At 43.8% G+C, this 14638-nt stretch overlaps 1 protein-coding gene across 2 annotated transcripts in view; it reads right to left on the bottom strand.

The window, feature by feature from the left end:
- LOC129710685 (linker for activation of T-cells family member 2-like) overlaps positions 1 to 14638 on the bottom strand; it is a 42488-nt gene that overhangs the window by 2040 nt on the left and 25810 nt on the right. The window contains exons 4-11 of one of the 2 annotated variants that reach the window (XM_055657850.1): positions 14006 to 14049; positions 11961 to 12003; positions 11732 to 11775; positions 9373 to 9405; positions 8014 to 8044; positions 5639 to 5697; positions 1462 to 1524; positions 1307 to 1375 (exon numbers count right to left, since the gene is read on the bottom strand). In XM_055657850.1, the coding sequence (XP_055513825.1) occupies positions 1307 to 1375; positions 1462 to 1524; positions 5639 to 5697; positions 8014 to 8044; positions 9373 to 9405; positions 11732 to 11775; positions 11961 to 12003; positions 14006 to 14049 (386 nt within the window). The remainder of the gene's footprint in view (positions 1 to 1306; positions 1376 to 1461; positions 1525 to 5638; positions 5698 to 8013; positions 8045 to 9372; positions 9406 to 11731; positions 11776 to 11960; positions 12004 to 14005; positions 14050 to 14638) is intronic. The other variant, XM_055657851.1, reaches the window with a different exon arrangement.

Genomic DNA, 14638 nt, shown 5'->3' with positions numbered 1-14638 from the left:
TCACCCGTTTATACTAGTTCTATGTTACCCTGCTCTCTCATCCACTCCCTACACACTAGGGATAACTTACAGAGATCAATTAACCTGCAAACTAGCATGTATTTGGCATGTGGGAGGAAACCAGAGCACCCGGAGAAAATCCACACAGTCATAGGGAGAACATGCAAACTCCACATAGACAACACCAGAAGTCAGGATCTGACCCAGGTCTCTTGCTGTAGGGCATCAGCTTCCCCCAGCTGCACCAGTGTGCAATTTTGTGCACATCCTTCCATTGATACTATTCTTAATATAAACAAATTCTTGGATATCATCTGAGTCGGGGGGGTCTATGACGAGTATATTGTTGGCAGCAGACCATTCATCATGTGGATCTGTCCAAGCATTACTCAGCTGAATGGTTAATTCATCAACTTTCCTCTTCTCCCAGTTCTTTAATACTCCTTCCAGAAAGAAAAATCATAAATACTATCAAACTGAAGCACAATACTTAGAGCAATGGGCAAGATACAGTGCAGAATATAGTTCTCAGCATTCTAGCACATCAGTTCCATAGACACAGTCCAATTTCTACAATGGGGTGGAGATAAATTGGGTAGTACCCTAGCTCATGTATGGACCATTCAGAAGCCTGAAAAGAGAGGGAAAGAAGCTATTCCTGAGTTTGGTTTGAGAAGCTTCAAGGTTTTCTACCTTCTGCTGGACAGGAATGGGGATAAGGTGAATGACCGAGGTGGGAGAAGTCTTTGACTATGCTGGCTGCTTCCTGTCCGAGGTAGAATGAAATGTAGATGGAGTCAACAGTGGGAGGTCTAGTCTGTGTGATGGACTGGGCTGCATCTACAACTCTGCAATTTCTGGTCGGAGCTGGTCCCAAACCAAGCTGTGGTGCAACCCAACAGTGTGCTTCCTATGGGTCATCAGTAACAGTATGCTTTCAGTAGTACATACCAGCTCTCCCACTCTTTCTAAGCTGAGCACTAATGTCCATCAGTGTTCTTGAGAAGCTCTCCAGAGCTCTCTCCCATTTAATCTCCCTTCTCAGTGGTGGGAGGGGAGGGGGAGACTGAATTGTGCAATCTGTCTCCCTTTAGAACCTTTCCAGTGAACAGCTCTCCAATGTCCTTTCCCTAAAAGAGCAAATTGCTTTCTCTTAATTCCTGATCTGTCCGCGGCCAGTGAATCAGTTTGTTTAATGTCCATGGAGTCCATTGAGGTTACGTGGCATGGTCCACTGTTTCAAGCTGCTGCTACTAATTCTGCAAATGCTGCCGTTTTACATGTCGCCCACAAACACTGTCCTTACCTTCAGGTTTCTCCTGAGACTTCCACTTCACAGCATATTCACAATTCTCATAGCTTCCTGCAGACACTACTACAATAAGAAATAGCATAGCTGTAAGCAGATATCCTGAATGTATCAAATGCTGAATATTCACAGGAACTGCATCATACACCTACCAGATGTCTGGCTTGCGACTTTATTGATCTGCACGTTTTCATACGAATTTGAATCATCATCATCTTCAAACAAAATGAAAACAAGCATACATTATAAACGTTTCACAGCAATCTGAAAATTTTACTAGTCTTTAACAACCATGGTGGTGATGATGCAGTGATTAGCCCCAAGCTAATAATCCAAGGAATTTGTTTTCAAATCCCACAATGACAGCTGTGGTAATTAAAATTAATTAATACTTTGAAATGAAAGAAAATGAGTCATTGGTAATGATGACTACAAAGCAAAACTACCAGGTAATTGTAAAAACCCATCTGGTTCACTAATCTTTCATCCTTGCCCTCCTAAAAGTGATTCCAGACCTAAAAAAATGCAGGTGACCTTTCGTGTCAATTGGGGACAGCTAATGAATGCTATCCTTGAAAGTGATGCCCATGATTCTGCAAAAATGATGAAATAAACTGTAAAAAACACATCAGCACCAATGTTCAGAATGATCAAAGTTGTTTGCAATATCAAGTAAAATGCATGGCAGCTCTTTTCCTTTTTGTGTCTGAGAACAATCTTAAACCTGTTCCACTGTTTCTTGGCCTCATGGTGAGATGTGGATTATTAGCATAGGCCGATAGTTGTGCCCACAGCCGCTGCCTTGTATCAACAAACCGGAGTGGGTTTGGTCTTCTTGAAACTCGGTAGAATCCTGAATTGGTAAATTGCCAAATGTTCACCAGTTGGCAAGATGCTTGCATTTAGCAGTCACCAGTTGTTAAAGCAACTGCTGATGGGGCTCTGCGTAGGCCTGGGCCTTTCCAAATGAAACTTGAGCTCTGCCCACAAACAAGTTTGAAAGTTGCTGAACCCGCTCTCCCAGTGCTTACTGATGCTCAATGCTACCAAAGGGATTGTTTGTTGGAATGTAAATTATGATCTTTTTAAGTCAAAGATAATAAAAAATTAAATCTGTTCGAAGTAATAGTTCGAAACCCAGGAAACAATCAAAATTTAATATCAAAACCATCAGAGTACATTTTACATTCCACATCCATTTCTCTCCACTGAAGGTGATGAGAGTGCTAGACTTGTTCTGGTGAGACCTGATGTCGGATCCACAAGTAGCTTCCCATGTCCACGTGCTACAGATTGTGTAGAAAGAAGTCCTCTTGCTGTGTCCCATCACCGACATGGTATCCCTGGAGTGACCAATAGCTCAGCAGAATTTTGGGAATTCTGCCTTAGCTTGAAAGTCTACACAGATGGGTGTGACCCATGTGATCCAGCCGTCAAATCCAACAGGGAAGCACATTCCCAGCATAGTGTGGAAAATCAGTGCTGAACGTGTGTTATTCAGGCACAAGTCTGTAGGGATCATTCAATTTAATTGGGAAAAACAATTGCAGACAGGTGTAACAAACAATCTGGTAGACAAAATGGGTGGAGCAGAAATGCAGGGGGGGAGGGGGGAGGAAGGAAAGGAATGGGAGTCAGATGGAGGGTTTGGACCCATAAAGTGGACCACTCCTTTCCCCACAGATGCTATTCTCCTCGACAGCCACTTACTTCATTTGCTCGGGTGGCATTCCCTCTGCACTCTCCTGGATAGAAATGCCCCAGTTCCACACTACCTCCTGCACAATGCCACAGCAAGACTATAAGGTTTGTAGGGATTTGGGCCAAATGTAGGTAAGTGGAACTACGTGGTTTATACGGGGCATCTTGGTCGGCACATGCAAGTTGAGCCGAAGGGCCTGTTTCTCTGCTCTATGACTAAAGGGATTGGAGAGAAGACATTGCTTGGTCCCAATCTCCATCGGAGTGATCTGCTGTTGACCTGACGATTCAAATCTCAGCTTCCTTGTCAATATGTGGCATACATTGCGTTGGGGCACATTTCTGAGAGCTACCAAACTGTGAGGATGGATGGCATATGGAGAATCAAACAATGGCTTGTGTAATGATTGACACTGCCTCTGCATTTCTGTTGTGCTTGCTAGGTGATGAAGATTGTCCATTGACAATCTAGATGGACAGAATCCACACTACAGTTTGACCACTGGATGAGGTGTTGAGGAAGATCCCTGTGGCAGACAGTGTCCCTCTGGAGTTACCACAGTCAGGCGACTTCTTTCTTGATGGGGGTTAGGACTGTAGCTTCCCTGAGATCCCCTGGCAAACTCATATCTTCCCAGGTGAGGGAGAATGGGTCACAGATTTCTACCAGCAATATTCTCTTTGATTTTAGTACCAGAGTGGGTTTTCATTTTCTCCAGAGGCCTTCATCTCCCTTAAGTTGTTGGTCTTTTCACTTCTTTGCCGGGCTGCAGTGGTGGCGAGTATTGTTGTGGAGGGAATCAAGGCCACTTCAAGACCAGCAAGAATTTCATTGTCCTATCTGGGACACATGACAATAAACTCTCTTGAATCTTGAATCACTTGGGTCATTAAGGTGCTTCTTCCATTGTGCACTGACTGCCTCATGAGCTGGCTCGGTGTGCTGAGCTCGCCATCTAATGGCAGGACACGGTAAATCATCGAGCGGGGATGACTGACAGATGTGTGGGGCATTTTGGTGTTCACATCTCAGTTAGGAAACATCAAAACTTGAGAATTCCCCGAAAATTCTGTGCGTTGTAAAATGTTTGCAGTATCAATCATTACCTGTTTAAATTACAACAAAAACTCCCAGAGTTGCACTGAATGTCAGAAACGTTGCTACCTGTGCTTGGATTTATACTGGGAACTTTCTGATACATTCTCACCACCACTGGTTGCTCAAAGCAAAGAAAACAACACTCATGATGTTATTTTAGAATCCAGCAGCCATGTCTTGGAAGCACATGTGTAACTTGAAGGAGCACGCCACTGCACAAACTACCCACCACCTGCCCTTCCTGCCACATCTGTAGAAAGGTCAACAGGCTCATCAGCTGCCTCAGAACTGGCAAGACCATCGTGGAAAGAAATCGCCCTCAAACCTGAGGAACTTCCTAAGATGATAGTGATGGTGGTGGTGGTGGTAAAGATGGTGATGATATAGGTGCCCTCACAGTGAACGATTATCTGCCCACAAACCAGTCCGGACAGTGTCCATTTGGTACAAGAACACAAGAAAATAGCAGTGAGAATAAGCCACTCGGCCACTCCTGCCTGCCCTGCCAGTCGAGATGTTCACAACTGGTCTAATCCCTGATCATTACCCCTCTCTCCTTAGTCCAGAGCCATTGAAACTAATTGAAGCTGCTTCAGCTGCTGCCTTGGATATAAAACATAAAATGTAGCATGTAACTTTAATCAGACGCCATGCTGTGGATCAGAACCTCTCCACCACTCTCTGGAGAGTGTCCAAGGCTCAGGAGAATTTGACCCATGGCTCAACCTCAGACTGGCCAGCTTCTAACTGAAGTAAAACAAAATTGGTTTGAGCAAGCACTGGGAATTGAGATAGTTTGTTTGGTTGTTTGTTTGTTTGTCTTTTTGCACAAAGTCCGCGAGCAGTGCCACTTTTCATTTCACTGCACATCTCGTATGTGTATGTGACGAATAAGCTTGACTTGACTTATGGGACCAAGAGTCAAACTAGCACTGATCATATGGACACGAGTTAAACTGTCAAAGATCAACAGCAAGGGCCCAACATTTCTGGGAAAGTTGCAGACAATGATCCAGTGTGTTCCACTTCCTCATCTTGCCAAAGCTCTTTCCGTCTTATTATGTAAACCGTTTGCAGTGTTTCTCAACAGTTCTACCACAGCCTTGTTTCAGCGTGAGCTGTCTCAAGGACAGAGTTGTTCCAGAACTCAACTTCTCACAGGTTTACAGAATGGGGAACTTTCCTGGCATTAGACCAAACCTGCTTTTAGACAGTGTAATGCCCCTGTCCCATTTAGGAAACCTGAACGGAAACCTCTGGAGACTTTGCGCCCCACCCAAGGTTTCCGCGCAGTTCCCGGAGGTTGCAGGTGGTTGCCGGAGGTTGCAGGTAGTGGAAGCAGGTAGGGAGACTGACAAAAACCTCCGGGAACCGCACGGAAACCTTGGATGGGGCACAAATTCTCCAGAGGTTTCCATTCAGGTTTCCAAAGTGGGACAGGGGCATAAATCTTTCACAAAGTCTTATAGCTGTCAATATAATGCAATACTTACGCAACTGGATTAAACAAATGCCATTATGCAACTTACCATCAGCAGATTTGATGTATTCACTGGGTGTACAATAATAGTCTGCAGACAACGGGTTTCTGTCAGAAACAATGCAAGATTGCAATTAAACATAACCATCCCATAATATTTAGTTGCTGTGGACAAGTGGAAGGGCAGCACACTGCAGAGCTGCAGCTTCACAGCTCCAGTAACCTGGGTTCAATCCTGACCTTGGGAACTTTCTGTGTGGAGTTTGTGTGTTCACCCTGTGGTTTCCTCTGGGTGCTCCGTTTTCCTCCCACATCCCAGATACTGGGTTGAGCTACTGTAGAGCACCCAGTGTTTTGTGAAGCTGATGCCAGAAAAGAGGTTGGTGCACACGTTATTTGCAAGTTTGGTGAATAAGGTTTTTAAGAAGGAACTGCAGATGCTGGAAAATCGAAGGTACACAAAAATGGTGGAGAAACTCAGCGGGTGCAGCGGCATCCATGGAGCGAAGGAGATAGGCAACGTTTTGGGCCGAAACCCTTCTTCAGACTGATAGGGGGTGGGGGGAGGCGGGGAGAAGAAAGGAAAAAGGAGGAGGAGGAGCCCGAGGGCTGAGGTAGGAAGGTGAGGAGACAGCAAGGGTTAACAGAATTGTGAGAAATCACCTGGATGCAGACTCCCCAAGCGGAAGCAAATGTGGCTGTGGTATCGAGTCTGGGTAAGGATGTGGTCGTAGAGTTGGAGGGAAGGGGGAAGCACAGAGGGGGAGCAGTTAGAGAGAAGATTGTGAAACTGTCTCCGGAGGGAGGAGGAGAACTTCTGCAAATTGTTGTGTAAGGCAAATGGTAAGTTTGTGTCCCTTTCACCAGGATTTCAGTTAGAACACAGGTAGTTTTACTTCAAATTTTTAGCAGCTTTCTGAGACGATACCTGAAGTAGTGTGCGCAGTCTTGTTTATCTTACTTAAGAACAAATATATCTGCCGCTGAGATAATGCTGCAAAAATTTACATGGTTGGTCAGGGGGTAGAGTTACTGCCCAAGGGGAAGACTGTGAGAATATTCTTTAGTGTTTAGCTCTTGATCTCATTGAAGCTTATAAAATTCTTTCAGGGGTTGACAGGGTGGCTCTTTTCCCTGGTTGAGGAATCTAGACCAAGGTGAGAGCCTCAGAATAAGGGGTCAGTTATTCAAGAGTGGGAGAAGGAGAAATGCCTTCACGCAGAGGGTGGTGAATCTGCAGAATTCTACACTCCACAGGGCTATGGAGGCACATTCACAAAGTTCAATAGGTTTCTAGATGTTAGGAGGTTGGAGGAAAGTGCAGGATGATGGCCCTGAGTGAGATCAACTGATGAATGGTGGCTCAAGCTCAAAACGCAGATGACCACCTATTATTATATCTAATATTCTGATGTTTTAATGGGTAGCTGACAAATGTGGATTTAAGTTCAGACGATATCTAATTGAAAGGTTAACAGTCTATTCTGATCCCTATGCACCTCCACCATCTCCTTTTTCTGTTGAGTCCAGCGAGGGAAGGAGTGGATGTTAGCACAAAACCTTGGGCAAGGAGATTTATCCAATCCTACTTCTCCCACTGCATCCGTGTAAACAATGTCAACTTCTGCGTCATCTTTCACTGCCTTTCTGGCTGCAAGATGGGTGGGAACCCCGCAGACACTCTTCTTCGAAGCACATCACACCAGCCTGGTTCAACAGATAGCTCGGTTCCCTGAGCCCAGCGCACTTTAGACCTTGGACAATGAACTGAGCACAAGATCTGTCCGGCTACGGACAGTTTTGAGATCTCGTTAAGAATATGAAAAGCAAAGTGGTGGCATCAGTCATCAAAAATTGGAACCGGGGGGGGGGGGGGGGGGGGGGGGGGGGGGGGGGGGGGGGGGGGAGAAACACCCTCACTGGTTCTTAGAAGAGGATTTCTGCAATAGAGTTTGCAAAATGAGGTCCCTTATAAATAAAATTGTTCTCTGGATTTCCTACTTCTCCATTGTACGGGAAAACATTAAGGAGTCCACTATCCAACCAGTCGGAAATTCCCACGGTCAGCATCTGGTTCACCAGGTTATGGTACTGCGCTCCTGACCATTCACGGTGGCTTTGTTCACAGCTACTCTTGAAATTAACTGGGCTCTCTGGGAAGTTCGATGCGATACCACATAACTAAAAATAATCAAAATTCCCATTATTTCCCTAATATTGGGTAATTTTGTGAATAACATCAATTAGTCCTGAAATTCTGCTCATCCAGCATCAAAGAGCAGTGCACGCTGAATTATTAGAGTTTTACTGTGAATGTTGCAGAAACCCAGGGTCTGCCCCTGCTCTCAGCTCCATTGGTACGATTGAGGGAATACTGACCACATTCAATGAAGAGGGAGCAAGATGAAACAAATTGTGACTTACATATAGTCCTGGTCCAGTCGATGGTTGTTTTCTGCAAAGTAAAGATTTTGTTACGTTACTTGAGTGATTTCTGCAAAAGACACACTCAACTTGGACGGCCAATTCAAGAACAGGCAAAATTGGATAGGAAAGAAAGGTCTGACGAAGGGTCTTGACCCGAAACATTACCCATTTCTTCTCTCCAGAGATGCTGCTTGACCTGCTGAGTTACTCCAGCATTTTGTGTCTACCAGGCAAAATTGGATGTGTTGTGGAGGCAATGGCAGAGGGCAGACCTTTGTTGAAGTTCACCCTCCGAATACCATTGAAACCAGTAAATTTTAGACATTGATTTTCTTGATGTTTGTCCTCTAAATACCATAATGAATCTGGCATTCTGATACCAGAATGATGTATGAAGTGAATAACTAAATTAATATGTACACTTTGAGTCATTGATTATAAACACATAAAAACAGTTCCAAATAGTCAGAAGCATTGTACTAAAGAATGAATCGTTCACAGTGATGCCAGACACCATGAACCATCTCTGCGCCATCTCCAGGCTCCCCATGGAGAGGAGTGGAGCAGTAACTTGGCACATTTGCCGCCAGCCATTCAGCCCGTCAGTTCACCCAGCTGACCGCTGGCAGTTCAGCGCATTCTCAACACAGACTGAGGGGTTGCTGACTTGAAGAGGTCCATATAACCAAGATTCCACAATCCAATACTTATGGCCACCATTCAGGTTCCTCAGGCATGACCAAAAATGTACCAGGCAATGCTGGCTCTCTCAAAGCATCTAAGAAGAACGTCTTCATGATTCTATCCTTAATTAGGAAATGTAATAACTTTTTGCAACAAAAATGATATCGTGGTCTGTAAACATCCGTTTCCTTTCGCAAATAATGGAAATGACATGTGCAATTAGTAATCGGCAGTCGTTACACCGGCAATCTTTGTCTTATTAGAAGCGTGGTGGTTCCTAGAAAACTGCCTGTAACATCACACAACGCATAGCCGTATCATCTGTATATGTGTCAAAGAATGTGAGCAGAAAAAATATTGTGTTTATTTATTTATTTATACCATACAAATTTTGTGAGAGTGAATTTCATGCCCATTTACTGGATAGAGATTTGGATGGATTTCCGTGACCCAAACAGCTGTAACCTGTACTTGCCTGTAATCTGTACTTCCCCCATTCCACACGTATTACCATCTCTTATAACCAAACTGCTGGTCTGATGAAGGGTCCCTCATCTGAAACATTAATTGTTTCTCTCTCTGCAGATACCGCCTGACCTGCTGAATATTTCCAGATTTATTTATTTTTAATTTCAGATTTCCAACATTTGCAAAGTTTTCATTTTTACTTACCAATATTTACGTTCATATAACTTGGTTGAATATCTGTTGGTAAAAAGAGGAGAGTTTAAGATTGGTTGCAGTACGTGTTAATACATCACATTCCCTGCCGCAAGAATCCCTCCTGGAGGAGCTGTCCTTGCTACTGCACTGTCCTGTGGACAATGGCTGCCCTCCAACTACTCACTCTGCACATTGAACCTTACGACCAACATGGGTGGCAATTCAACAATGCGTGCCATCACAGCCACAGTAAACGTAGGTCGGGTTCTTGCAGGTCACAACCATACGTGGGATTTCAAAGATGTTGTAAAATAAATAGCTCTTGAGTATTATAGGCTTTATTGGGTCAGGAGACCCCTCAGTCTATTCCCATAGATTAAACTGAGGTCAGCTTTCGACTTACCTGCCTTCTATCAATGGACAGTATGGCCAAGCATTTGCATGGGAAGGAATCAATCAAGTAATGTTGGGTGAATAAATGGACAGCACCATTTGGTGGGCCATATGACCAGATGATTCTGCATCCAGTTTATCATTCTAATAAATCCATGCTGCCTTCATACGTTATAGGAGCAAAATTGGGCCATTCGGCCCATTAAGTCTACTCCGTCATTCAATCAAGGCAGATCTATCTTTCCCTCTCAACCCCATTCTCCTGCATTCGCCCCATGGCCCCTGACACCCATATTTGCCTCATGTTTGGCCTCCAGGATACTCGCTGATTATTCCAACCAAAGCCTTGCAAACCTGTTCTCCAGATCCCAAGATGTAAAGGCCTGTGTTCACTCAGTGTGCTCCTGCCCATAAAATGTCGGTGACCCATGTACATAGACCCTCACGTTTCAGCAGATCTCAGGTTTCATCATTTAGAAAGTCCTTTGTTCTGTCCGTTTCACATTCAAGTTTAAACCGTAAATTTTGTACAGATTGAAATCTCTCTGTAATAGTTTTGTCTACTCAGTTAATTTATTAATACCTCTGAAACATAATGTTTCCATCCACACAGTTGGGCAACATTTCTGTCTAGTCATCTGATGCGGTGAAGAGCTGTATCCAACACAAATCCTCAATTACATCATTAGCTTGGTCTTACTGATTTGAGCACCTGCCTGTACTGCCTAAAATTCGTTTCCTGCCACTCAAAAAATGTCCCATTTAATGGATCAATTCCCATCTCCATTGAGGGACTTTATAAAATACCTTCTAGAGGTCCATATAACTAGCATCCATCAATATTCCACAGTCTAATACTTCTGGCAACCATTCAGGCTTCTCAGGCATGCCCACATATTTACCAGTCCATGCTGGCTCCCTCCCATCAACTAAGAAGAATGGCTTCATCATTCCGTGCTTAATCAGAAAATGTTAATAACTTTTTGCAACAAAAAATAACAACTGGTCGGCAAACTCCTGTTTTCTTTTTCTCATCTTTCTTAAATAATTAAATTAAATTTTAATTTTCTAATCTGCAGAAATGGGTCCAGAATATAAAGAACTTGTTTGAAAGGAATGATAGTCTTCTCTGACTTTTCAAAGATTATGATTGCTCTTCCTGAGAGCTCAAAGCCATGGCCAGGAGGCAGAGAAAGAGGGTAAGAAATGGGAACAACATGGCAAAGAATACATGCATCAGTCAAGTCGAGCTCATTGTTATGTGCACAAACACAATGAGGTAAAGGTACAGTGAAAATGTCGCTCACAGCAGCATCACAGGCACATAGACAATACACAAACACAAATTATACATACATTACACATAAACTCTGCAAGACTGTGAATAGAAAGATTGTGCAAATAAAACAATACATAAATGCAAAACACTATTAGAAAACCAGTCCATGGTAGTGCAAGATGTGATCCATAGTGTTCCATTACCAAGGTGGGGATTAGGATTGTGCAGGTCACTTCAAGAACCTGATAGATGCAGGAAAGTAGCTGTTCCTGGTGTGGGACCTCACAGTTCCGTACCCCCTGCCCAACAGTAGCAGCTAGAAAAGGCACGACCCAGATGTCGGGAATCCTTGATGATAGATGCCACCTTTTGGAGACAGTGCCTCATGTAGATGATTTAGATGGTGAGGAGGGCTGTACATTTGATGGGAAATTAAATTGAGAGTAAGCAAGGTAATCAGAAACAAAAAATACAATAATAATAACTGAAAGAAAGAAATTATAGGTTATATAATAAAGCAAGCTTGAGGATAGAGGAGAGAAATAAATTAGCAGTATGACAGAAAAAATATGTATTCAAAAGACAAGCAGGGACAAGGAGACAGGAGTGGGTATATTAAATTTTCATTATTTGAGTAGATGAACGAGAATGATCAGATGCCTATTAAAGAGGTTCAGCAACTGTTTCAATACCAACCCTGGCAATCAGGTGAAATTACAACATTTGTGGCAGGCTCATTCCTGAAAGAGATGAGAAACACTTTAATTAGAATTAATAGGCTTCCTTCCTGCAATTTACAGAATCTTAAACCCATGCACACTTAACATGTCACATCTGTCCAGTGGGAGTGGGGGGGAGGTGGGGTGGGAGAATTGTTTAAGGTTTTTTTCACATAATCAATCAAATTTTATGTGATGTTTCTTACTCAGTCTCTGGTTCCGGACTTGGTTTTTGCCCTGATCGTGACACTGGAAAAAAGTAAAGACGACAATTTACCGCATTTTTACTTAATTAAAAAAGCTACAAATTGGGTGCATTGTATGATATCCACTTTACTAATTCAATTTGGAGACACAAGGAACTGCAAATGCTGGTTTACAAAAATAGATACAAAGTGTTGTAGTATCTCAGTGGGTCAACCAGTATCTCTGGAGAACATGAATAGGTGATGTTTCAGGTCAGGACCCTTGTTCGGATCTAATTTTATTTATTGGTTTATTGTTGTCACATGTACCCAGAAACAGTGAAGCGCTTAGTTTTGCATGCTATCCAGGCATATTATATCATACATGAGTACTATGGGTAGGGCAAAAAGGAAAGTGTGCAGAATATTGTGTTGCAGCCACAGAGAAAGTGCAGCTATATTTAAAAAATGCAAGGGCCCCAATGAGGTAGATTGAGACTACATTCTTAGCAAATAAGTGATCCATTCAAGAGTATGATAACAGCAGGGAAGAAGCTGCTCTTGTATCTGGTGACACATGCTTTCAAACTAATGTATCTTCTGCTTAATAGGAGAGGAGTGAAGAAAGAATGACTGGGCTGGGAGTGCTCTTTGATTGTGTTTCATTCACACGAGGCAGCTCCCCCCCCCCCCCCCCCCCCCCCCCCTCCCCCCTTTCCCTTCCCCCGATCACATTGTGACTAGTCACACCTATTCCCCACCCAAATTTTGTCTCTGACCATCGCATTTAGTTTCATTAATAAGATTTATCCCACTTTGCTAGGTTATTCTCGGTTCTCTCACAGATTACTCAAAAGTCCGCCCTTGTGTGTATAACCAATGCATGGAACAACATGAATAATGAAAACATTGCCTTTCAGAGACTGGAGAAATGGGTAGGATGAGACAGACGAACGTCAATTGGAAACTGAGATGAGTTTACATGGGCATGGTGATATGAATGAAATAATAGAAAGGTCTTTCAGCAAAAAAAAGAGCAGGAAATGCACACAATAATTTTTTTGGAGGTGACAAGATAGATTTAAAAGATCATCACGATTATTGACATTTATAAGGGCAGTCAGTATATATCAATGCAGGAAACGATGGTAAAGCTTCCTGTAATACAGGTTGGGCCCTGTCTAGAGTATAGTGCTTATTTCGAGGCAGCACACTTTGTCAAGGTTTGTAAAGTTTTAGAGAAGCTTCAAGAGAGATCTACTGGATTGATGTTCATGGTTGTTTATATGGAGGAACTAGAGAAGCTCGGCTTGTATCTACTTAGGTTAGAAGAGGCTGAGAGAAAATTTCAGAGATAAATAAGCAAATAAAGCAGACGAGTTTCTGGTGAATATTTAATGTGATGGGTAGAAGAACATGGGAATCTAAAGGGCCTGTCCCACGAGCATGCGACTCCATGCGGCAAGCGCGACCTAACGTGGTCGCTTGAGCCGTACGGCCTCGTGGGGCCGGTCCCACTTCGATCGCCGGAGCCTCCTGGAGTTGTGCGGAGCTGGTCCCGACATCGCGCGGAGCTCCGAAAAACTGACCGTGTTCAAAAATTCCGTGCGGCACCGGCCTGCCGGCTCGCAGCGTCTTGACGCCATTCGTCACGCACGAACTTCCCGCGGACTTTGCTCGAACTTCACGTCACTCACTCGACCTCCGCGCGGCCCCCGCTTCCGGTTTGGTCGGGCTCGCCGCATGCAGGCGCATGCTGGTGGGACCGGCCCTGTACGGAGATCACTCGACCTCCGCGCGGCCTCCACTTCCGGTTTAGTCGCGCTTGCCGCAAACAGGGTTGCATGCTCGTGGGACAGGCCCTTAAGGAATCCCAACGATCTGGGACACACCACCGAAGAAGATGTGGATAATCAGGTTCAATGTTAACCCTCAAAATCAGAAAATAGCATGTGGATCTTTGAGTAAAGAGCAGTAGTCATAAATTATGTATCTCCAAAGAACTAATACGGGTAACTAGAGGCCAAATAATGTTTATGTTCTTTAGGACTCTATATGTCATTTACCTGTATATGACCTCACAACTTCAAACCCTTTCTTCTCATCATTCCTGAAAAAAGAAAGTGGATGTTTACTTGTTTGAATTCTGAACATTGCTGGTGGCTTAATTCATATGTTTAATCCTCATGAATCCAACCTCTGTTCCAAAATTATTCACAAGCTCATAAGTGATGGGAGTAGAATTAGGTCACGACCCATCAAGTCTACTCCGCCATTCACCTAACTCTCTAGATTCAGTCTGAAGAAGGTTCTCCACCCGAAACGTTACCCATTCCTTCCTCTTGAGATGCTGCTTGTCCTGGTGAGTTACTCCAGTATTTTGTGTATATTTTCAGTTTAAACCAACATCTGCAGTTCCTTCATGGTAACCAGAATTGAAAAGGCACAGACTGTCACATCGACTCCTCCCCACCAAGCTGCAGAGGGTGCTATAAATGCTGCTGGACAAGCCATGTAAACGAGGTGATGTTGCAGCAGGTCAGAGGCTGGGCTTTGTGCCATGAATATCTCCCCTCCCCTTGACAGCTAGTGCAGATTTGACAACAGTCAAAAGAGGCTTCACACTATGCTAAGCAGTGCAAACCACTCAAGAGGCACCAGAGTTTAGAGGTACAGAGGCCCTTTCGCTGACCTAGTCC

Source organism: Leucoraja erinacea, chromosome 28, assembly GCF_028641065.1.
Source record: "Leucoraja erinacea ecotype New England chromosome 28, Leri_hhj_1, whole genome shotgun sequence".
NCBI lineage: Eukaryota > Metazoa > Chordata > Chondrichthyes > Rajiformes > Rajidae > Leucoraja > Leucoraja erinaceus.
The sequence above is the reverse complement of the archived record's forward strand: the minus strand, read 5'-3'. Positions and strand labels throughout refer to the sequence as shown.